This window comes from Pecten maximus, chromosome 19 (assembly GCF_902652985.1).
Source record: "Pecten maximus chromosome 19, xPecMax1.1, whole genome shotgun sequence".
NCBI lineage: Eukaryota > Metazoa > Mollusca > Bivalvia > Pectinida > Pectinidae > Pecten > Pecten maximus.
The window spans coordinates 1,027,596-1,053,419 of record NC_047033.1 but is presented as its reverse complement, the minus strand read 5'-3'; the positions used below and the strand labels follow the sequence as shown (position 1 = coordinate 1,053,419).

The following is a 25,824-nucleotide window of genomic DNA, read 5'->3' as shown; positions in this document are numbered from 1 at the left end:
TATGACTATGTCCACGTTTTTTTATCAGTATGGCGATGGATGGTGTCAATGGGATATTTGGGATAATTTACATTTAATTCTTATCTGCGTTTAATGGAAGCAAAGACACACCCTACCATTTCTGTACTGCATGGAACCATTTTTTCCTTAATAGTTATCTATATTTCTTCAAAGCTTTTGAAAACACTGCAGTCTTCCAAGCAACAGGCTGACATAGCGCATGCGTATATCTCTCACACAGAGGAAGCCGTCCTTTGATAACCGTATACATGTATATTCATGGCATGTTAGAAAATCCAAAACCAAGTCTCTAGCGCAATGATTCTTTGCCTTAATTTGTCATTAATTATGCATATTTAAGATTTGAGACTGTGACTATTATTGATATTTATTATCATTGATATATATCAGCAGGGTTTTCAATTCGTAAGTATATTGATCATTCACATCATCCATACATATATCACTTTGTCTAAAGTCTAATGTTACTGACGCCAACAGCGTGTCCATTGCCTAAAGTTACTGACGCTATCAATGTGTCAGGTAAATAACGCTTATAGTGTGTCAATTATCTAAAAGTTCTGACAGTATCAGAGTGTCCATTGTATAATGTTAATGACGCTAATAATCCTATTAGCTACATAGATACTGATTGATTATCAATTGGCTATTGGTTATTAATATTTTGTAACAATTTAGTTGTTACTGCCATTAAGAAGCATATCTAAATACTACATTTATAAAAGTAAATAAAATAGTATAAGTCCCTATAACTGGAGTGGTGATAGAGAAATACGGTCCTTCTTGATCTCCGGGGGATCAGTATCCCGTTCAAGAGTTTTTCACTCCACGTTTTCACCGAACCTGGACGCTATGATCCTGCTGTATGGATTCGTTGGGGTTAGATATGTTACTGTTTTATCAAAATATTTGTAGTTGAATTGCTAAATATGTTTGACTAGGACACAAAAGTTTGAAGACGCACACATTAATGATTGAAGTTAGATATCATCAGTAGATAGATTTACACTAATCTTTGATTGATTCTGTAGTAGTTTTGGGTGTCGTCTGTCCGGAACGGCCATCAGGAATGCTTGCTGTGTGTTGTGACTCGCACTAGCGCCACCTTGCGGATATTTTCCCGTTATAGTTATTTTTAGATCTGTCGAGTCCGCACCGACATACACATTGTAAACATGTATACGTGTACCTGGGGTGTATGTTTTCGTGTTGCACGAGGGGTTGGGGCTTAGCCTAGGTATATTAGCTAGGTTCGCGGGTTTTTAAGTGAGTTCCGCAGGAGTTTGGCCAGGTAACCCGGACTCGCAGACCCACCTGTATTAACATGGCGCAACGTACGTCCGGTAAGTTAGTCTAAATTCTTTATTTCGGCCGGGTCGTCCAAATTCTAGTTAGGCGTAGGGTATCAGCGGCATCTGTTGACTCCCTGTAAAAGTTTACACGAGAACAGACGGAGAATCAGCAGATACCGGCAGTAACTTATATATTCTAAATTCCGTCCTCTATAGCTTTTGTCCATGCGATAGTCTGTCGTCTATTTATTGTCTAGCCATGCCCACCGTCGTCTAAGTCATTGTGTTGCGTTATAGTCACTTGTCGTGGGCTTATGTATGTTGCAATGTACTCGTGTGTGGAGTCAGTTTGCAAGTCGAGGGCCTTTGCTGTCTGTTTGTACATATATGAACTGTTACTATGTCTTGTGTTATACCTATTGAGCACGGTACCCAGCAGGTTTACCTGGGAAAATTATGCATTCAGTGTGTATAGCCACTATACGAAACTTTTACAATTTTATGGAAATATGGGAATGTACTCCGGAAAGGTTAAGCGCGTCCTCTACAATTTCTGTCATGTGAATCCTGGTCTTCATATTTCAACCGGCGTTTAAATACAATAGTAACATATATAACTGCTTTTAATTATTAAGTAAAAGGATATATACAGAAAATTGTTTGTTTTATTTGCGATAAAGCGTTCACTTAATACTGATTTTAGGAAAGGTTGTTAGGATAGGTTGTAGGTTATAAAAAACTGGTTTTGAAATGTTAAAAAAAGTAAATTAAAATCAAATGCCTAAACATTATTTCAATCGACAAGCATGACAAATAATAAATTTCCATCACACAAAACGTTGGCACTTACAATATATAAAATGTATACACCCATACAAGTTGGCTGTGTTAACAGTGTATTTATCTTGTTGTCCTAGTGTGGTTTAAAACAGCTGATATCGCATTATCTGTATTCACGGTTCTGTACTGTGTCCAGACTGCAACTGTTCCCCGAGGTGTAGGCAACATATTGATTGCAATAATCATTTGATCAGAACAAATCCTATGTTTATAATTACCAAAACATAAAAAAATATTTTCCGGCTGTCCTCTCTTCAGGAACTTGAAGCTACAATGTCGCATTTTGCTTTGATAGTGTGTTCATGTGATAAGCCGGCATGGTTAGTTAACTTCCCTCGCTGGGACAGGAAATATTACTCTTAGGTGATTAAACCAAATAACAAGAACATGAATATGAATAAAATTAACCTCAGGTTGAAAAAAGTGTACAAATGACACTTGATATTGAATGCTCAATATACATTTGGTTTGGTTTATTTTGTTTAACGTCCTATTAGCAGCTAAGTCATTTAAGGACGGCCTCCCGTGCGTGCGACATGCATGCGTTTGGCGAATGCGTATGTGTGTTTTGGGAGGCTGCGGTATGTTCATGTTAAGTCTCCTTGTGATAGGCCGGAACTTTTGCCGATTTATAGTGCTACCTCACGGGAGCCTACTGCCGAAGACACCCAGCAGCACACCCAAGACGGTCACATTATACTGACAACGGGCGAACCAGTCGTCCCACTCGTAATATGCTGAGCGCTAAGCAAGAGCAGCAACTATCATTTTTTAAGACTTTGGTATGTCTCGGCTAGGGGACAGAACCCAAAACCTTCCTCACAGCGGCGAACGCTCAACTAAATGCCAAAAGTGAGGCATTGTCAAGGGAGACATTAGGAAGAAGAAAGTTGTTGAGAAAGAATAGAAAAGATAAGATCCCAAATTTAGTCGCCTCTTACGATCATGCAATGGGGGCAGTAGGTACAATTCTTACGCCCTACCTGTAGGGCAGGTTCAATATACAAATGTAATTTGAGAGTTGAGTATGTTAATTTCCCAAGATGTCGACCTACAGACCACTAGTGACCATCCATTTCTTTTAAAAGTCATTTTATTGTACAAAATGACATTTCGATTATCTCCCATATTCAGTTTATTCTAAACTATTTAACGAATAGAGAGGTATACCATTTATTCTTACCCTACTAGTTGATCAAAACTTCTCCATGTTTGCAAAGCGTCGATTTTTTTGCTTTTGTGTGTAACCCCAATGACTTGTTGAACGATAGTGGATACAACAGACCACCATCTTGTGCCTTTCCTAGTGTATTACAATACTTAGAACACATACGTAATGCCAACATGTCCAGGCCTCGTCGATAAATGACCATTGCTATTTTTAATAATTAAGGCGTTAAAAAGTATATATTGTATGACCGATAGTTACGTAACAAAGCATCACGTCTGACGGAGACTTAAATACCCAATTTAGCACCATTATCATAATATGTTCTGTTTAGAAGACACATTAAAAACGTCCTGTGCATTATTTGTTGCTTGATATTCTAAAAATCAGATGACAACGAGATTACTCATAATCAAGAGCATATGGGCGAAGTGATTCAAGAATCATCAGAAAGGGAAGCCCCAACCTGAAGATCAAAATGTTGGTGATGGTCATTATACATAGATTTACCATGGCAAGTCTTCCCAGGACAAATCCATTCTAGGGTTCAAATCAATTCTCGATCATTTTGCTCAGGCGAACAAAACACTAACTCATCTTTCATCAGAGACAATAGTATCCTTGAGTCTTTCATGTTCACATAATCCCAGAGCTTAACCCTACCGCTGAAATCTGCACTGATTAAGAGGGAGATATTGACTTCTCAGATATCTACTAGATGGAAGAAAATATCAATAACAATTTGGAGGTATTACATATGCTACCGAAGCCTTTACTCCGTGTTTCTCCTCTCTGAATGGTACAGATTGTAACGTCTGGACAGATAGGACGAACGAGAAAATAGTTTATATCAATTCGTACAAAGTGTTCGTCATCTAGTGGATATTTAATCCCCAAACCCCGAGGATGCACTACTGCTGTTCTGGGTAAAAGTTCAAACTGACATTTTATGGAAACAGTTTTTTTTAACTCTTTTAACATGTCAGTTTTAAATTCATCAAACACTTTCAATAGTATAAGCATACGACTTCGTCCGATGGTTCCTTGGGGAAAGCATTTTGGAGCACATCATCGTTGCCTTATAGTTCTGATCACACGCTCCAGAACATGTTGTACTGTGGCCAGAAGAAGCTCGTGAAGTTTATTGCCCTGCATATAAGTTACATTCGGGACACAGTAGTGGTGCGTTTACCATGCAGCGATAGTGGTGCGAACTTTACGAGAGCCAGCATTGGTATGCTCTCTAGACTTGTGAAAGATGACAGTGTTATTAATCGAGAGTTTAGGGATGTTTTGCAAATTTGGAGTCATGAGGTTCGACAACAAGGATGTTGTCTTAATTAAAATCTGGGTTAACTAAACATGACGACCTACAAGCTAACCTTGCTAGTTCCATAACTAATTTTAGATAGGAAGTGGATTACTATCATTTGCGATTCAAGCATTGGCCGTTTTTTAAAACACAACTTGCATCTTATTATTTTATTTGTGTTGTCTAGGCAAACTTTGAAATTTAGAGGATCCCTGTATTTTAGAACACCAGAGCACAACACAAAGAACAGGGCGCTACCTGACAAAATGAAAGCTTGCCTTATGTACAGATGAACTACATCTTACCAGAATGACCACTATTTTATTCATTACAAGAACAGCAAACGGTGGTTTAATATAGAGTATTATAAAATCAGTAACATTTAGGTTGATATAGGTAATTGCAAAGTCAGTTTTATATAGGTCGGTACAGGGCATTACAAAGTCAGTCAAGTCTAGGTTAATATAGGGCATCACAAGGTAAGTAAATTCTATGTTGCTATAATAAAGTCAGTAAAATCTAGGTTGATATAGGAAATTGAAAATTCAGTTTTATTAAGGTTAGTACAAGACATTACAAAGTCAGTAAAATGTAGGTTAATATAGGGCCTTAAAAAGTAAGTAAAATGTAGGTTGATATAGGGCTTTACAAAGTCAGTAAAATCTAGGTTGATATAGGGCATAAGCCAAATTTAAACGAACTCATAGAAGATCAATTTTAGAAATGTATAGCTGATAATATTTGGAAAAAAAATCAATCTTGTTTCTATCTTAAAAACTGTATTTCATAGTTTTATTTCATTCGGGCTTCATGGATAGCGCTAAGCGTTAATCCGTAAGTCCCAGGCAAGGCATATATGAGGTTTGTATATCTTTAGAATTAAGTGAAAGAAATAGGATACTATGTGTCCTCGCTTTGTTGCTCTGGAATCCGTAAAGTCAGTCTGATCAGCATCAATGACTGCTAAAAGTGATCTTTATGACAGACGTACAGTCAGATGACATATAATGGTGACTAGAGAGCTACTTCGCTGCCGATAGTTAATATGACGTGACATAAAGACAAAAATGTGGTTAATTTCTTTCCAATTTCTGCATCGACATTAGATTTAAAATTTGTAGGAATGTCTACTTGTCAAACATTTGTTTACCAAATTTTAAGCCAGGATTTGATATGACACTCACCGTGAAAGAAAAGGACACCGCAAATATAATATAATAACAGCATAACATACTTTTATAAGCGTCCCATTAAAATAAAGATAGCACCTTCTATCGTCTGTGTTACCTTTAAATGATATACAACATGTTTGTAATATCAAGTGATTTATGTGCACATAATGTCTAGGTCGTTTGCATCAAGTCTAAAGTATGAAATATCAGCATCAATGACAATGTTAAATTTGGTGTTACTTGACACCCGGATTGTGCCGTGCAGTATCGGGCATTGCTTACGCTTAGTTAGCAGTGCGTTTATTGCGGGTCAACATTAGCGAAAATATATGTTTGACTGTCATGTCAGCGTGACAGGGCGGGTAACATATATAAATTTATTTAATTTTCTGGTGCCATCATTCAAGGATGGAGACTGCGGGTAGGTTTTTCTTTTCTTTTTTAGAATCTCTTGTAGAGGTTCCAAACACATCATCACCTAATTTCTCGTGTCGACATATATTTTATAGGTTCTGTACATTTTGAAACACTTGGAAAAAAGTATTTTATCATATTGTTTTGAATGTGAAGGTGTTAATATCACCTCGACCCGAAGGTGATGTTCGGCCGTGCGTGACTACATTCGGCGTAGTCTAAACCCGGCAACGCGTGCTTACGGACGTATTTACGTAAACTGTCGGCATTCTATACTCTATTGTCTAGTCGTATCAAATTCCTTGTCCTCTTTACAATATTAGTGTCATCAGTAAACGTGTATTATTCAAGTAATAAGTTTGCAGCGATACATTGTGTACATAGTGGTAGCTATTTATAGCCACGCTTTTAATGTTATATACATAACAAATACATGTAGATTGTTTCCCTTTGCCGATAACTGACAGTAAAGAAACTATGAAAGTATTTTATGCACTAAAATTAGCATGCTCCTATCTATGGATTAACTCGTTCTAAATCTCTAATATATACAGTCGTATATGTTTGTGTCCGAACAATAGTTCGTCTCATCACGAAGCTATACATATATGTTACTTACATGTATATTATTCTCATACAATTTAAATTCAGCATACGTACCTATCCCTCCGAAAAAGTGTAATTAACGGTATTTACTAACTGTATCTCATTACGTACTCACAATGTCTACTTAAATCCATCATGATATCTCGCGACCTCGCGTGCACTCATATGTTATGTGAGCGCCGTGCTTACTCCTAACACAATATCAGTTTATTTTGTTCATATCATGTCTGGAATTTTACTACAAAGTGTACATTAGTGTAAAAATGACTACTGATTGAAATAAACTTTATACTTAACCACTTAAAAAGCTAACAATGGACACCTTGATTTATTGTGTGATTATTGCATTACAAAACAAGGGGCCAAGGGCCACGTAGTTCTCTGGGCATGGCATTATATTATTCTACTTATTGTTGTCAACTTTCTTGCATTTGGTTATAATAATTGTTTGTCAGAACCAACATCTCAACTGTAAACGATCTTTGACAGTGCAGCTCTTGCGACTTTCTTAAAAGTTCAAACTTTCCGCTCAGTCGGCAACCGTAAATCAACAATCAACCGACCATTAATCACTATGTAATCGAATAACCGGTTGTATTTTAACATCAATCAAAATCGATAACTGAGGAAAATCAATGATTGATCAGCAACGAATGATCTGTTTTGAACAATTGCTAAAAAGGTCATTATATGATGTATCGCAGTATTATCTTGTGAATTATGTGCACGCTATATTCTTAAGTTGAACTTTCCGATGACAAGCAAGAGTCCTATAACCTCGTACGATTTATGATTGCTTTTAATGCTATAGCTGTCGTTTTCCGAATGGTGTTATTGGCGTCAATATTTGTACTTTATAAACTTAAAACAGAAGTCAAAACGACCCCAATTTGAGCTAGCGCACTACGTACCCTCCTAATTCTGGTTGATAGGGGTTAACAGCAAAGTAGTAGGGCCACGTATGCATATGTACAACGTTTAACCCAACGGTGCCTAGTAGGAGGTATAGCTTGTAAAAATGTACAAACACTGGTATACATGTGTCTCACAGTTGTTACTTAAAATAGACATTAAAAATATTTTTTCTTAAATCAAATTAACTCCAGTTGATATCGAATATTGTTATCAACACAACTTCACAATACTTATTATTTAAAAGGTGCGAAAGCAGCACATTTTTCGACCTATGGCTATAGTTCTCGGGGCTATAAATAACCCAGCGATCTAAAACCTCGCCGTTACATGTTTATGAAAATTATTATACGACCAGTGAATGGTAAGCGTCCAATACGGTGTAAGCGGTCTGGTGACCTTGCATTCTCGGTTCGATCATGATCACTGGATGGCTTGCATTGCCTTGTTCTACACTTGGGCCGAAGACATGAAGTCCCTCCATGTAAACAGTGGGTTTTTTTTCACACCATGTCAAACACGATGGTAATAACTTGTATAGTTATGCTTATTACTTGACTTGTATATTTTTAGTTGTAATGTTAGGGTCCTTGCCCTCTCATCTATTGTATAACTGTTATGACATTTATGCTGTTTACAAGGTTTAACCCATGATTTATCCCCAGCTGTATCATATGTTCTATCTACACGACAAATTATACTATAGCTACATGTTTACTTGATTACGGTTAAACAGTGACTTATATGTCGTGTGGAAGGGCGTGTGGGAACATCGGGGACTACGTAAATTCATACTTAATCAGATAGAATGTGTATTGTCTTTGTAAGGCACATATGGATAAAATTATGGGTATGTATTATCATACATGTTCAATCAATTAAAAAAAAAAACTACTGTTTATTCTTAATGTAATAAGTATCTTATTGATCGTTAGTAATTTGGTTTGGTTTATTTTGTTTAACGTCCTATTAACAGCTAAGGTCATTTAAGGACGGCCTCCCGTGCGTGCGACATGCATGCGTGTGGTGAGTGCGTATGTGTGTTTTAGGAGGCTGCGGTATGTTCGTGTTAAGTCTTCTTGTGGTAGGCCGGAACTTTTGCCGACGTATAGTGCTACCTCAATGAAGCATTATGCCGAAGACACCCAACAGGACACCCACCCGGTCACATTATACTGACAACTGGCCAACCAGTCGTCCCACTCCCAAAATGCTGAGCGCTAAGCAGGAGTAGCAACTACCATTCTTAATGACTCTGGTATGTCTCGACCTGGGGAAAGAACACAAAGCCTTCCTCACCGGGGCAAACGCAATTCTTACGCCCTACCTACAGGGCAGGGTCGTTAGTAATGAAAAAGGACTAAACCCTAGTCCTCTGCATAACCTAGAAATATACCATAAATAACTCGATAAATGAATGTATACCAAGTAGATTATGTTACAATTAGACCAAATGATAACAAATGGATGACTAACGATATCAGACTACATTTAAGACAAATGAATAGAGCACATAGGAAAGCAAAACCAAGTAATTCAGCTGTACATTGGGAGAATTATAGAAATAAAAAAAAAATGAAACCATAACAAAGATACGAGAAGCAAAAAACAAAAACATAAATTGAAAATTTATAAAAAAAACACTGAATGACAAAACTATATCTCCCAATAAATGCTGGAAACTTCACGGAATGTCCTTAATATAAATAAAAAATCTACCTCAATTTTCCCACAAGCACACAACAACAGTCTTGTCTAAAATTAATTTGATAAAGTTGAGTGTCTTAATACATATTTTGTTTTGATATCAACTACATCACCTGACGCTGGCCGAAGTTTTTAACAATTTCCCTCATTCCATTAACAATATCATAACAACAAGATGTAAAAGATCAACTAATCCTCTTGAATGGAAACAAACCTGCTGGACCTGATGATAGGATCCCAAAAATATTTTTTTTAAATCCCTGTTGATTCTTCCCTGTCACTCTTTTATTTAATCAAACAATGGAAACGGGTACAATTTCACTTAGCTGTAAAACGGCTAATATCAATGTCATATATATTCTAATCAATGAGTTGTCAAATCACAGACCAATCTCGGTAACATTATGTTTTAGCCAAATGTTAGAAAACATAATATTCAAATACCTATACAATTACCTCACAACTTACAGAATTATTACTAAACACCAATCTGGATTAACACCCAAAGACTCTACTGTTAATCAGTTATTGTCTATCAATCATACCATTGTTAACTGCCTGGATCGAAATAAAGAAATCAGATTCAATTTCTGCGACATAAGTAAGGCTTTTGACAGGGTTGGATATGATGGTCTGCTTTACAAATTAGAATCATATGGTGTTGAAGGAAATCTTCTATACTGCTTTAAAAACTTTTTATCTGACAGAAAACAGAGGGTATTAACAGAAGGTTATGCTTCTACATTTGATTCCAGTTCAGACAGGAGTTCCACAAGGTTCAGTCCTCGGGCCATTAATGTTTTAAATCTATATATATGATATTGTTGATTGTGTCACTAACAAAATTGAGCTATTTGAAGATGATACTTCTCTTTATGCTATAAGTGATAATCACTTATGCATCTAAATGGATATCAAATTTCATCCAGTAGAAAAATGATCAAAACCATCCTACTATTAACTTTTATGATTAACCAATTACTGAAAATAAAGCACATACACATCTAGGTCTAACTCTCTATGATAATGCCAAATGGAACCAGCATGCATATAACGTATATGGTAAAGCATTTAAAAGGATAAACATATTAAGGCAATTAAAATATAATTGATAGAAAATCTTTACTACTATTTATACTGCCTATATGAGACCAATCATTGAGTAAATTTGAGAAATACGTTGAAATTGAAAAATTGAAATAGCCACGCATCGCAGGATGGTATACGGTTAGTGTGCTATTGTTTAGTGAATGGCAGTGTTCACAAATCCACTGAACGCCGTCATTTCTTAACAATACTTATAAAACATTAAATGCATAGACTTTTCAATGTTCTATTCACGTTGCTACATCAGCCTTTAAAGATACAAGCAGATTTTGTGTTATCAAAACAATTCTCGTTTTATCTAAGATCAGGAAGACACTTGTTTCATGGCTGGTGGTTCCGTTGTCACAACCGTGGTTCTGATTTTTAGACTGACCTAAACTTGTATGGCGAGTGCTGTCAATAAAGCAAATATTGTTTCATCTACCCAAGCATCTTGTCTTATTCCCCTGCAAGAGATGGCATGCAAATCAGTATTTCTCTCCGAATTTGGTGAGAACTCCGGACTCGGTTTGTATTTTGGTAGTTTCGTGTATATAAGGATACAATTAATATTTAAAATAGTTTACGAAGAATCAATAGAATGCAACATTTAAGACAATATGAAATATGTAGAGAACGAATAACAACTTTACACAGCGGTTTTGATGTTAGGAATCGACACCTATTATACCATTCATTGCTGTTTATAAACGCTGGCATTATCTGTTCATTACATTAATGACTGATGCATTAATGGGAAATTAAGTTAAGCATATTATCTTGACTTCAGAGCAACATGTTGGGGATATACACGACAAACCACCAAACCTTTCGACGTCAGTCCAGCCACCCGACGGTGGATGGGGATGGGTTATGACTTTTTCCAGTTTCTTCATCTGTATGGTGGCTGATGGTGTTAATGGGATATCTGGAATATTTTACCTGGAATTATTATCTGCGTTTGGTGGAAGCAAAGGAAAGACACAAACTATAGGTTCTGTTATGTATGGAACACTTCATATATTAGGTATGTATTTTCCCAGTAGATTTTATCCACAGGCACACACAGCGTGTATACGACGCAATCCTTTAAAAACGATATATGACCCTATGAGGATAAAACAATATCTAAAAAAAATCTCTATACCATTTCAGGTGGTGACTTGTTAAACTACACGTACTGTACATGAATAATTTTACAGAGGTCATACTCACTTCACTAATGCATAAATAATACGTTGGTAATTCATTAGACGCTCGATCCTTGGCCCGAAATCTTCATTAATTATGCAAATTTTAGTTGCGATATAACGTAAGTATAACGTTCTCTATATTGCAAATATTTTGATTGGTATTCGTTATTTATAATCATTGTGATTTATTAACATTGCTATTTATTTTCATTCGTTTTATATTATCATCGTTATTCAATCTCATTGTCTTTCACATTTAATATTATTTATTCTTTTACATTCTTTTACTTTTTTTTTACATTATTTCGTGCTATCAATATATAAATTATATATGGTTATTGATTCTTTCAGTGTACCAAGTGTCTTTTGTTAATGACGCCGTCAGTGTGTCGATTATCTATGGTTACTGACGTCATCAGTTTTTCCAGTATCCCTGGTTACTGTCGTCATCAGTTTTTTCAGTATCTATGTTCATTGACGCTATCAGTTTATCAAGTATTGATGGTTACTGACGTCGTCAGTGTGTAAAGTGTTATACAATTATTAACATGGGCTGAGGGCAACAACGATATTGTTATCACCCAGCACGCTAACTATTTCTCAACGCGAAGCTGGGGGAAATAGACAGGGTCGAGGGTGCTTACAAAATGGCTGTTGCTTTCAGCCCAAGTCAATGATTGTTTTCTTATATTAGACTTACTTCTATCAGCAGGAATGATGAGAACACAACTCCCAAACGAAAATTGTTATATTAGACTTACAGTTGAGTGTAGACTAAAGGTTACACAAAGTGCACTCCGAGTGCACTCCGTTTGGACTTGGAGTGCACTCCGTTTGGACTCCAGATAAACTTGGAGTGCACTCGGAGTGCACTCCAAGTTTACCTGGAGTCCTATCAGGCCCCAATCCTACCTGGGTCCACATGTATCACAGGTACCTGTAACCAAGTACATACATGTATATACATAATGTTTATAGATAGATGTATACTCTTATACATTTTGACTCCTTAAACATGTAACAATTAGATATGTGTTACTGTTTTATCTTTGTATATATCATCTTATTATTTTGTTGGGTCATTTTTCGTTGGTTAAACCCTACATAAAATGAATAGATCTGGCACTTCGTTGAAAAATGTATGATAGCATTCCTTTGATTTGAAGAGTTTTACAAGCCACATCAATTAGTAGAAAATTGGCAATAAACAAAAATGTATATAAATTTGGCAAGTTGTTTGTGGTCTCTCAAAATGTAGAGTTTGATTGTGTACTGGACATAACTTGTACTCAAAGTACTAAGTACTGTTTTTAATATATTTCAAATACTTTTCTTCCAACAGTTTATATTTATCTTAACATACAATAAAAAAGAAAGTTGTTTTTTTTATCACCTGGATAGCATATTCCGGATCTAATGTCTAATTTTGATTTACAGTTTAACATCAGACTTACATTTCTATTTGGTAAACCAACTTTTTTTTGTTATGCCTGCCTCATTAAATCCAGGTCATACATGGAGTTCTTTTAACAGTTATATCAGATACATCCTCCCCCCCCCCCCCCCAATATTTATCTGTATATCAAGCGTGATTAGGCTAGATAAAGACCCCCTTAATTGTTAGATGGAAACTGGTCATCACACCTTACCTTTACCTAGCCCCAGTTTCCTCTGGCCCTGACACACACCATGTCTGGTGTAATATGGTGTCAGGGCCAGAGGAAACTCCGGCTAACCTTTATCAAGGTCTTATAGAAATAAAGGTACAGACTTAGACTTGTGACGGTCGATATCTGACACTTTTGAAATTATATGATTGTCCATTCTTATTACAGTATTATTAAAACAGTTATAAGTCATTTATAGAAAAAAAAATATTTGAAATTTTTTTTTTATTTCAGACTGGTACTATTACTTTATGTCTTTGATAATATAATGGAAGCATGTATAGAGTATTAGAGGTCAATATGTAAATCAACATAGATTAATATAATTTTCATGTTTGAGTTAAGTAAATACTTATCAAACATTCCATACACCAACTGCAGCGGGCCTTATGCATTTTTTTTTTTTTAAAGTTTGAACATTTAACTTTATGATTTTATAATTGGCTTGAACAACCATTGTACATTCATGACCTGTATCTGTTACATACAATGTATGAGTGACACATATTATGATAGCTATTGACTGAATGGGATAGAAAACGATGTAGTTCCAACAGGTCAGTTTTACAGGTAAATGGTACATAGCTTCCCGTGTTCAACTGCCCTGAGGCAAATTTTACCTCAGGCTCTATAATCTTATTTCCTGGATGAGAACAGAGACCTATATACTATATAGTATATAGGTCTCTGATGAGAACAATGTGTACTAATTACGGGTATAAAGCTATAGGTTGGTTTTTGGGAAATGGTGAATTTACATTCATTATACCATTTTGAATTACACTGAATTTTTTTTTTTTTTTTACTTTAATCTCTTTCTTTACAATTAATTTTTTAAAGCAATGTCTTTATATTTTTGAATATTACAAGATAAGAACTGCATCATTTCTTAATTTGATTTGTATTAATTTTTTTTGAACTTAAATCATTCAACATTGTACCTCTACATACCGGACGCCTGCATACACCAGCCAATACGTTTGGTCTCGAGGACTTACGGTTTAGACAGGTTACAATGTAATAAGAAACAGCTTATTTTTACTTTCTAATTTCAGTAAAGAATGACTTCATTTCAATAGAGTTTGTCTTCATAAACCTGTTAACCAATTTGTTAATGGTTTTACAACTAATCTTGACATTTCCACCTTAATTACACTGGTATTTAGTTTATACATGTAATTTTGGTCTGATTAAGGCCTCACAAATGGAGAGCTACAATCCTTTCCTTCAAGTCAGGAGATAATCTTACTGTTCTGTTAATTGGCCTGAGGTTATAACACTGTGACCCTGCTTTGCACAGCTTCATCATTTGAAGCCATACAGTGACAGTATTGACACAGGTATTTTTGTGAACTCAGGACAGTACCTGTAGCTGGCTCCTAAAACTCACCTGGCACAGTATCAGGGGTGTCAGGCCAGAGTCAGTCATGCATGGCCAATAATAATAGCAATTAAACAGATACTGTCATTCATTATGGGTAGTACAGAACTACATACTTGTGTGTACGTTATGTCAGAACATTAATTTAACTAGGTAATGCTCGTGAATATGTACAGTTGTAAATGTATATTTTTCTAATGATACATTTAAATATATAACCTATTATATATCAACTAAAAGGATTGTTCATTTTATAATTACTTGCCTGAATTGAGTACATATATGTAGAGAATGTCTTATATAAAAAAAAACACATAATTCATTAAATACTGTAAACTTTCAATATTTTGAATAATCAATAACGTAATATAGATATATTATCTGAACTTCCTTTACAGTCATGATATATGTCCAGTAATAAATATTCTAATTGAAATAATTTTCAATTCCTTAATAAAATGAAATACAATTTACTTACATCTGAAATAATAAGCAATTAACTTTCATAGAAACCTGATTATAGCATAAATTGTATAACTGTCTTTTATGGATCTTAATAAATATAAATCTAACATGTAGGCATTATCACCATGTATTAACAATAAAAGAAATATTCCTAGTAGACTAAACAAATGTTAATAGTAATATTAACAGAACAAAAGTAATTTGTAAAAATCTATTGATTTATAAGTAAATTATATTAAAAGCATCAAAGTATTAATATATATATATGATATAGTCTGATTATAGAACTGGGGTAGGCATGGTGTCTTATAGGACTCCAGGTAGACTCGGAGTCCACTTGGAGTGCACTCCAAGTTTACCTGGAGTCCAAACGGAGTGCACTCCAAGTCCAAATGGAGTGCACTCGGAGTGCACTTGGGTGTAACCTTTAGTCTACACTCAACTGTACTTCTATCAGCGGGAATGTTGAGAGCACAACTCCAGAACGAAAATTGTTATATTAGACTTCCTTCTATCAGCAGAAATGTTGAGAACACAGCTCCCAAACGAAAATGAACAGCGACTGCGACTATACATTTTCCCTCGTATCTCAGCAAAGAATTTTCTCAAGGAAAAAACGGGTCAGGGAAACTTGTGTTTACAACATTTAATGGCAAAACTGTTGCTTATTTATTACTGTAGTATGTATAGAAAATGTGTTCGCACTAATATAAAATACGCACTATTAAATGTTATAGTGTACCGATTCTGGTTTGCTTTTCATAATATGAAACAATTTTACAAAATTGATTCCATGGCATTTTGAATTTTATCAACAGTTATTGACAAACTGTTGTCAAATTTGAATAGGCGACGATTTCAATATTTTTGCAGCCATTTAATTGTAAGTGTCTCTTTAATCAAGACATCCAAAACCAAAAATAGTTTGCTGAATACGTTTCGTTTATAGCACCTGTTAGTGGAGTCCTGATGGAGAAATACCGTCCTCGGAAAATGGCAATTTGCGGAGGATTAATCTCCAGTACCGGATTATTTCTCTCCACGTTCTCACCCAACCTGGACGTCATGATCCTGCTGTATGGATTCGTTGGGGGTAAGATATGTAATACTGTTTGATTAAAATATCTGTAACTTAAACTAAAACTTACCCGATTTTAAAAGTAGTCATAAATAATGTTATGGTTTGTTAGAACATCTGATTGGGCCTGTTTTGATTATGATTGTGCTGTATGAATGCTTTAAATGTTAGCTTTATAGTCCCCTATCAAAATATATGTTCATCGTCAGCATAAAAATAACCATAAGTTCAAATAAGATAAGTTCGAAGGGTATTGGTATCGCACAACGTTACAAGATATGGGCACGATGTCTACGCGATGTGTGCACGATAGAATAATGTTCGATTATATCGTGGAGACGAATAGGTGACGCGTCTTCAACAACAGCTGCCCTGTAAACCAATTTCACCCAAATAGGAATAACGTTCTCGAAATGAGAACATTTAGGGTGACAACAAAACCACATAGTTATTAAAAAGCAATTATATAACAAAACTATGTCCCCCGTGCCCTGTATGCCACTTCAAAAATAGAATGAAGTGTTTCGGAATTGTCTATTATGACGTCAAAGAAAAATGAGAGATAACCGTAAGTATGTTTACAGCAGACTGTTCAATGTTGGCTTAAGCGTCTGTATAACATGTTTATCTTTCTCCTTTCTCCTCCTTTCGATGGGGTTTTCTGAAACTTATTTATAAAAGGGACATATGTTAAAAGGGTTTCATCCACATCCATATCATTCTATACTCATTACATCCTGAGCAGGTTATGATCTAAATTAAGTCGATCGAATCGCATTGCATATCACCGTTGATGGTAAAAAAAAAATCATAAAACTTGTGGAATGCTCATTGCTGTAGAAACGTTGAGACCTTGACTATTGCTTTCTGTTCGTATTTTGACTTGGTGAACAATCACCTTAATGTTATTGGACTGCCGTTTAATTCCAATATTGAATAGAATGTTCGGACAGCGTACTGCCGTAGCTCTTTATCCAGCAATTCTTCCGACATTTTCTGAAGTACCTAGATATATCTAGATATCTCAATGTAAGGGATGTGTACGTCGGTGCCATTTTGGTTCCTATTGCTGTTCCCTGTATTTGTCGAAGATGGTTCCCAGTTGAATGTGAATTTAATAGTATTATTATACCAGTTACTGGAAATATGAAATTATTTTTGAACCGACTGTTATTTTTGTTAGTACTTTCATTCCAAAACATTATTTGTTTAAATTCACATTCCGCTGCAATGTTGGTAATCAAATTTGCTACACCTAGAGTTACTTTCTGGGAGTTTTCGTTCACCGTATCAGGAATAATTGAAGGGAAGTACAGATCATCTCTCACGTACCTTTTTTCGTCTGGAAATAATGATTTAGTAATATATCTATTAAGTCGCTAAACATCTGTGTTGGTACTTTCGGTTCTCCGAAAATTGGTCTTGTTGTCTTTCTACAGGTGGCGTATTCTGAATTTGGCAGCCTTACGGTTACTTTTATTTTGTTTGATTTATTAATCTAGGGTAAAATAGTCCACCAAAGGAACTTTCTTTTTACTCAAAACTAGTGCAAAAGTCCTGCTCCTTTCCATTAAAATCTGTAGAGGCCGAATGACTGTTGATAGACTTTTTATTTTTTGCATGGAGTGTTTATCTTCATTTTCATTAACTTTTCTGTAGAATTCTTTATTTGCTAGTATTTTTGTGATAATGGTTTTGTAGAATTCGGTAATCATCACTACTACAGCGCCACCTTTGTCTGCCTGTTTGATTGTAATATTGTCGTCGTTGGGAAGACTCTTCTGTGTATTTTTTCCCCTTCGAAAGATTACGTTTTATTTCAATGTTCTTTGTTCTTGAATTCATTAGTATGCTATCTAGCGTTTTACAAACTTCATCCTATGCTTTGTTTCCACCTTACAAGGGTTGAATGTAGATTTATTCCTCACTTGATCCAATATTTTGTGATCACCGTCCTGATTTGGATTGTAGTTTAGTTCTGCTAGTGTTAGCTGTATGACACGTTGATCACTACGTGTTTTATGTCATGGTCTTTATTGATACTTTGCCATACCTTAGGTGAATGTATGTATTCATTCTTGCTTCTGCCTCTTTGTTTCTGTTAATCAGGTTCCCTTTGCTGCTTGTTCTCATTCTGCGAGGATGATATACGTATCGAAAACCTTGTTTTTGCAGGTTTTGGAATGGCCTTACTCTATCCCACTTCACTAGTCATTGTTGGCATATACTTCGAAAAGCGGAGAGCTCTTGCTACTGGGATAGCCGTGTCTGGTTCTGGAATCGGTGCCCTTGTGTTCGCCCCAATTAGTGAGATACTTCTGGAGACGTATGGCTGGCGCGGGACAATATGGTTACTGTCAGCTGTTGTTCTCAACACTGTGGTTTGTGGTTCATTATACAGACCTATTGGTAGACAAGAAAGTACGGCAGTCAAGTCTGGAATCATGAAAAACAAATGTTTGCTAGATGTCTTTGATTTTTCGTTGCTGACACACCCAGTTTTTTTACTGCAAATTTTTTCATGTTTCCTTTATTTGACAGGTGAGTAAAGCGATGACTTCAATTTCATTAATCATCAAGAACGTTTGTTTGATTATTGCAGTATAATACTAAAGATGTTGCCTAAAAAAAGCAGCAACGTAATAAAAAAAAAAAATTCTTTTGCACAACATGCGTATAGGGTTCTTACATAGAGCATTTGAAAGATGTGGTTTCCGAATATTTCTATTCTCATCTTTTGTAAGATATGCCGTACGTGCACAGGGGCAGACATGCTATGACCCAGGGTTTTGATATAGGATAGTGTACATAAATTGACATTTAGAACACTTGAAATAAAAAGAGTCTATTTTTAAACCCATGAATGAATGTATATGTAGGTCATTCAATTTAAGACGTGACTTTGATACTTAATTGCTTTCCATTTTATAGTGTATTTGAAATACTAAGTGTATCCTAATATGTATCAATATCAATGTATGTCAATTAAATGTTGGTCCTTTAAATCAAAACCATGTCTTAGATAATTAGGCAGTAACATAGCGCATATACAGTTATATCTTTCATTCCTGCGATTGCTGTAGAACGCATTATAGTTATCATTTTACATGTTTCTTTGATGGCATGTTCATGGTGTGAGTTTTACAAATATTTCGCCATCAATGAATACATTTTGATGATTTGTGTTATCCTATTATAACGTTTCTGATTTCAGGATATAACATTCCTTTTAGCTACCTGCCAGCACAGGGCAAGTTTGTTGAACTTTCATCCAAGGAAAGTGCCCTTTTGATTTCTATCATCGGGATATCAGGCACGATATCACGTATTCTGATTGGTTACATATCAGATAAACGTTGTGTTAATACCCTCGTCCTGAACAGTACAATGTTGATGATTGGTGGATTAGCGACCTGTTTCGTTCCATATTACACAACGTTTATCGCCCTTTCTCTGTATTCAGCAGTATATGGAGCCGTTGCTGGTAAATATATATTTCAATTTGATATGGATGGATTGATATTATCTTATTATTATTTAGTTTCTGATAGCTTAATAAAAGTTCTAAAAGAATGATAATATACATTATCATTTAACAGGCAGCCCTTGAACCTAATAACAGCTTCTTCATGCTGCTGATAGTTTTACCTATGTATATCGACCAAAGCAATGGAAATCTTCAATAGAAAATAAATTAAATATCTGCATATGAAAGATGTTTTACCTGAATTACGAAGCTAACGTCAGCTAAGGTTACAAGTATCTCTCGAAATAGATGTAAAACACTTTAAGTTTCTATCGTTTCTATCAAGCTCCTATGTTGCATGGGTGTATACATGTGCGCTTAGCATATTGTTTTTATATGTATATATATATATATGTATGTGTGTGTGGTTTTATAAGACAATAACATGGTATATTGGTGATATTAGAACCACTTATCATTACATATATAGCGATAAATGTTAGTTTTTGAGTGTTTATGAAGTCAGTGTTACTGTTGTAGATAGTTTAAACTATACACTAATAACTATAGTGTGCTTTATTTATATCATTATTAACTAATATTGTTGTCATATAGACGATAGCATTGAATCATTGCCAGAACAGAGACCAGCTAGGGATGGGAATAGATTATATCAGTAATTAAGGGACACGGCAAATAATAAGGACAGATTACCTTGCCAAGCAATGGCACTTCATATCACAACTTGCCATACACAGTATATCTTTCACTTACTTAAAAAGAACCTCACATATTTATCTGCAGCATCCTTTGCCTCTCTGATGACTATCAACCTGGTAAAACTGATGGGGTTACAAAACCTGTCCAGTACGCTTGGAATACAGTTTTTGTTCATGGGAGTAGGATCATTCATCGGATCTCCAATAGCAGGTTAGGTTAACCTGTCCCAACGCACACCAAACCTTGCTAAATTATGAAATATCATAACCAGGTACTAGTTAATGACTCGATTACTGCTGTTTAACGATCTTTTACTCACCCGTTTACAAAGGTTATAGCTGAACCATTCGAATTATTTTGTACGTTTTCTTGTTGTTTAAGTTGTATTAGATAAATAATGATGTGGTAATGCCTTTAATAGTTGTTTCTAACGAAAAATTTGCAAAATATATGGAATGTGTCTTTTCCCGACATCAATTTGATTTTAACTCGAGATAGGATTTGATGTTCGAGAGTTTTGAAAGTTTCGACATCCCAAAATATAAATTGCATCTTAAGCCTCTGGTTGCCTCTCTAGGACACCCTGAAATGGGCACTATTCACTTTGCCATTCGGATGCATGTCATTTGAAAGTTTTGTTTAACTACGGCAGAGAGTACTAATCGGGGAAGCAAATGTAAATGATTACTACGAACGAACAATTGCGATTAGAAAAGTTAACCCGAGAAAACATCAGTTAAGTAACGCTACAGAAAATAGTAAAAGTCGCATGTACATAACTTTCTTTAAATAAGCCCGTATGATGTACAGAATATTGAATTGTGTTACCCATTTGGTTCAAGATCACATGAGAGAGAATACTCAAATTCCCGTTATTTGTGCTATACCATTGATGCTATTTATTTGTGATATATACGGTATTTTGATTACTCGACTATAACTATCCTTTAAATTGTAGGTGTTTTGTCAGAAACGTCAAGTAGTTACAACAATGCCTTTTATTTCGGTGGAGTCGTCATGGGAATAGCAGGCCTAATTGGTTTGCCACTAAGCTACCTAGGCTAATCGGAAACAAAGCAGAGGTGTCGAAATCAACGGATTAACCAACAGAAGTTTTACCCTTGAACATACCACAAATATTTTTCTGACGTCAATGAAGCAAGTATCGGACACATCAGCGTAAACAAAACCCACTTGGTGTTAAATAATCGTGAGGCAGTGTCTAGGGAGGTTTTAGGATAATTCTTTTGAATTAGTCACGCGTATTTCATGATTTTTGTCCCGTAACTTGATGGAAGTGTTTCAGAACTAGATTTAAGTCTTTCAAAACTTGATGGAAGTGTTTCAGAATTGTTTGAAAGTGTTTCAAAATTTGATATCGACGTTAGGCGATTTTGCTGTGAAGACGATAGCTGTTTTCAAAAACTAGTCATTGTCAGAGTGGCACTGTTTTCTTAAAGATACTTTCAACCAAAGACCAAAACCATTCGCGATATACGTTTGAAACGTGCGAAAAATAAACTGTATGTCTGTACGATTTTCACTTATAAAGCACAATAATAAGTTAATATCTTTAGAATGATGTGGTCAAACATTTCAGGAAAGAATTGTACCGAATGAAGGTTCTCGGTGATATCAGAAATATTAAAAATTCAAATATATCATTTTAAAAATTTGAAATAATTTATTAAAAACTATGACAAAGAAATATAATAATTAGATTATTCGATATATTTATTGCGTAAAAACATAATATTTACTCACGCAAATTATGCTGAAAGAGTTATCCATCTAGATATAGAACGACTCGTTTCTGGACATCTACATCAGAAACCTTGTTAAACTTGACGACCTCATGTCTAGTTTCAATGATCCTCGTATTAATGAGAATTTTATGGAAGGAAGCCATCATAAAAAAATATCATTCATAGCTATCCATCAATGTTAATGTCTAAAAATGAGTCTTGTTCTATATCAATAGGGATCCCTGGTATGAATTGTACTATTGGTAAGACTAGATTTATTATACCATACAGAGGCTGACACCTTTTGTAAATCGATATTATTTTCTTTGGAGGTGGTTATAGTATGTCTGTGTATTGTTGAAGAAGCTTTTCGACTAAATATTCCGCATGATGTAGGCCCGGATACATTGACTGTGAATCGATGCTTGAAGACAAAATCTTGTGACACTTTCGGCACTTTCTTTTGAAAACAAAACATTTCCATCTCGGAATATATGTTTACCTCTCTTATGCCGAAAGAAATGTTGAGCTCGAGAATATTCTTAAGCACATAAGCTGCACCTATGTTTCATTTCGGTCGATGTTAATCCTTCACCGCATGAAGCATAAATGACAAGGAAAGGAATATCTTGGTGCTTTTTGTATTATCGGTAAAATGTCTTCCGTGTCACTTTCTTTGAACCAGCTATTGAACTGTTTAGGATAACCAAGCAACTTGACGTATACCTCCGATATTCAATTTCTCTTGCGACGTTTCAACATCTTTTCCACTTTGAATATACCCTCTCTACCTTTGCTGACCTTTTGTAGCTCGCTGTTGTGACAAGTCCCTTCTATTGGATCTCCGCCGTAGTCCACAATTTTGTTATACTTTGGCGAGGGTAGCTAGTCTTGATGGTGAAAACTTCTTCTTTCAAAATTGTTCGAAATCCCGTTGAAATATTTTTCATATAAAGCAATATGAGGTCTTGCGTTATAATTCCGAACGATGTCCTGCAAAACATCTAGATACCGATACGTTCGTCTGTGAGTTACATCGCGATACATCAGCGCTTTTAATGTCTTGATAAATCTTTTAGCTTTATTTGCGTGAGTGACAAAAGATATGTTCCAATCCGTCATTGATAAACTGATGTTGTTTATTCTTCGAAGGAACTACCCGTAAATGAAGCGGAAATACCTCAAAAGCAACGAATAAGTATCGCATTCTATCGTTTTCTTTCACAAGGTTGGATACATCAGGAAGATCCACGTTCCATCGAAACCCCGATATATTACTTTTCTAGTCTTAAACGTGTACCGTCACGGGCGCTGTAAGCTGTTGGCATTGCAATCTTGAAGAAACCGGCGAAGGGCGTGAATGCTGACCTTTAATTTTTTTTCTCGGGACCTGTGTATTTGATAGGGTTGTTCAGATAAAAGTCGATATCATCTAAGTGTTCTTTCCAACCCATATTCATCTTTTAGTACGGTCTCCCAAACACGGAGACTCTTGGTAAATATTCTTGTTGTCAGATAGATTTGTTCTCAGATAAACACCCAAGTATGTAAATGTAACTAAATCGTATTTGTCTCATTTTGATGACTTAAACCATACTTTTAAATTCTTAAAGTATTTAGAGTTAAGCAAATGAGCATATATAGTGTAGACATGTATATATTAAAACCTAACAACAACACACTACAAGACAATTTGACAGTTTAAAAAAACTAAATACAGTGTTTACACGGCAGACTACTGAATATTACTACCACGAAACATTAAAATATATATATTCATAGTATTGAAAATGAATATTTTAAATGAATAGAGTGTTCCAATGGTCAGTTAAGCTTTTCAACCGATTTTGAATAAATCTATAATTTTCCTCGTATATGTCCTAGTTTGATCGATTTTGAGGATTAATTTAGGTGAAGGTTACACATACAATTCAATCATTTATTGAAATCGTTTATGAACAACCAACTTATATTCATTATTTAAAGAAAAAAGAGATAGATAGATATAGAACATATTCCTAGGAAAGAACTCCGTACTGGTTATCGGTAGAACATCGGTCGATTACCAAAACCTCGTGTCACTACTGCAGAAAAACGAAAAATTATAAATAATAATAATCTACATCCATTTATTATCCAAAATCCTTTAAGAGACTTGATGAACATATCTCAGTATTTCAACAGCTTCGTTATACTGCTGGTATTTTGATTTTTGTATATCGGCCAAACAATGGTGATCGTTCGATCATTTGGATCCGAAATTCATATTTATATAATTTCTGAGTTTATCAACTTATATACGGAATCAATCTAATAAGGAAGGGAAATATTTAAATCATTGAATTATATATGTTATGATACCAAATTTAATGGAAACAGTGTAATGTACATTACTCCAAATTGAATAAGAAAGTGTCGATTGCTAAATATATTAGTAGTAGTATTAATAAATCAAAACTACAAAGTGCCCTTTGGATCCCCCGAGTAGCATATATTTATATTCACCACAGAATGATTCTCAAAAGAGTACCGGATGTTGGAGTGGAGATAGGATTTGTTTGTTTGTTTTTGTTAAACGTCCTATTAACAGCCAGGGTCATTTAAGGACGTGCCAGGTTTTGGAGGTGGAGGACAGCCAGAGTACCCGGAGAAAAAACCACCGGCCTACGGTCAGTACCTGACAACTGCCCCACGTAGGTTTCGAACTCGCAGCCCAGAGGTGGAGGGCACGTGTTAAAGTGTCGGGACACCTTAACCACTCGGCCACCGCGGCCCCCCATGGAGATAGGACAAGGTGACACTCCATGGTAATAATATGCAGGTGTATTGTGACATTGCATCGTAACTTAATCATCATTTATTGGACATAAGCACGCAAACTACAGCTTGTGTTGAGTACCGTACATACATTCCCAGATGTAAACATAGTTTATAACTGTTCTTGACCAATTTTGTATGCTTTGTGTAGTTATATATAAATAGATACCTACCCGGTTTATCTCACGAGACTTTGCAGGTGCGCTTAGCATATTGCTTATACATATTTAAAGAGTTTTATACAACTTTTTTTTATCCTATATCAAATATCAAAAAAATTAGATTCGCCGTTCATTACATAGATAGCAGGACTTGCCAAAAATGGAGGCAGTTATCGTTGAATTACACGTGTTTGTCCATATCTAACAAAACTCAAACTACCTATTTAATTTCATGTCAAATTAGTGAATTTTATACAAACGCATTCGAAGAAATGTAATCAAAAGTTGTATATAATGGAAATACGTCATAAGTATGCCTTACTACAATACATTTTATTCAAATTTAGTTCAATAACAATTAAATTTGATTGTATTAACAAAAAAGTATATATTATTTAGAAAAACTTCTGCTAGTTATAAATTATTGGAATAGTCTGTGTTATTGTCATGTGGTAATTTCAGTGTGAGAAAATGAGATGTGTATCATGTGTCAGTTGTGTGGCGAGTGAGAGCCCCCCTGTGCGGGGACATTGTTTATATTTCGAAGGCTGACCTCAAGGCCCCAACCTTGGCAGCCTTCCAATGTTTACATGTTCTGGGG

At 35.3% G+C, this 25,824-nt stretch overlaps 1 protein-coding gene across 1 annotated transcript; it reads left to right on the top strand.

Annotated features, from left to right (window-relative positions):
- The first annotated feature begins 1,227 nt into the window (after positions 1–1,227).
- Positions 1,228–24,894, top strand: LOC117317955 (monocarboxylate transporter 9-like). The gene is made up of 7 exons (XM_033872923.1): positions 1,228–1,364; positions 11,321–11,557; positions 16,186–16,329; positions 18,490–18,855; positions 19,529–19,798; positions 20,585–20,710; positions 21,459–24,894. The coding sequence occupies exons 1-7, from the start codon at positions 1,346–1,348 to the stop codon at positions 21,563–21,565; spliced, it is 1,269 nt and encodes a 422-aa protein (XP_033728814.1). The 5' UTR covers positions 1,228–1,345; the 3' UTR covers positions 21,566–24,894.
- The last annotated feature ends 930 nt before the right edge of the window (positions 24,895–25,824 follow it).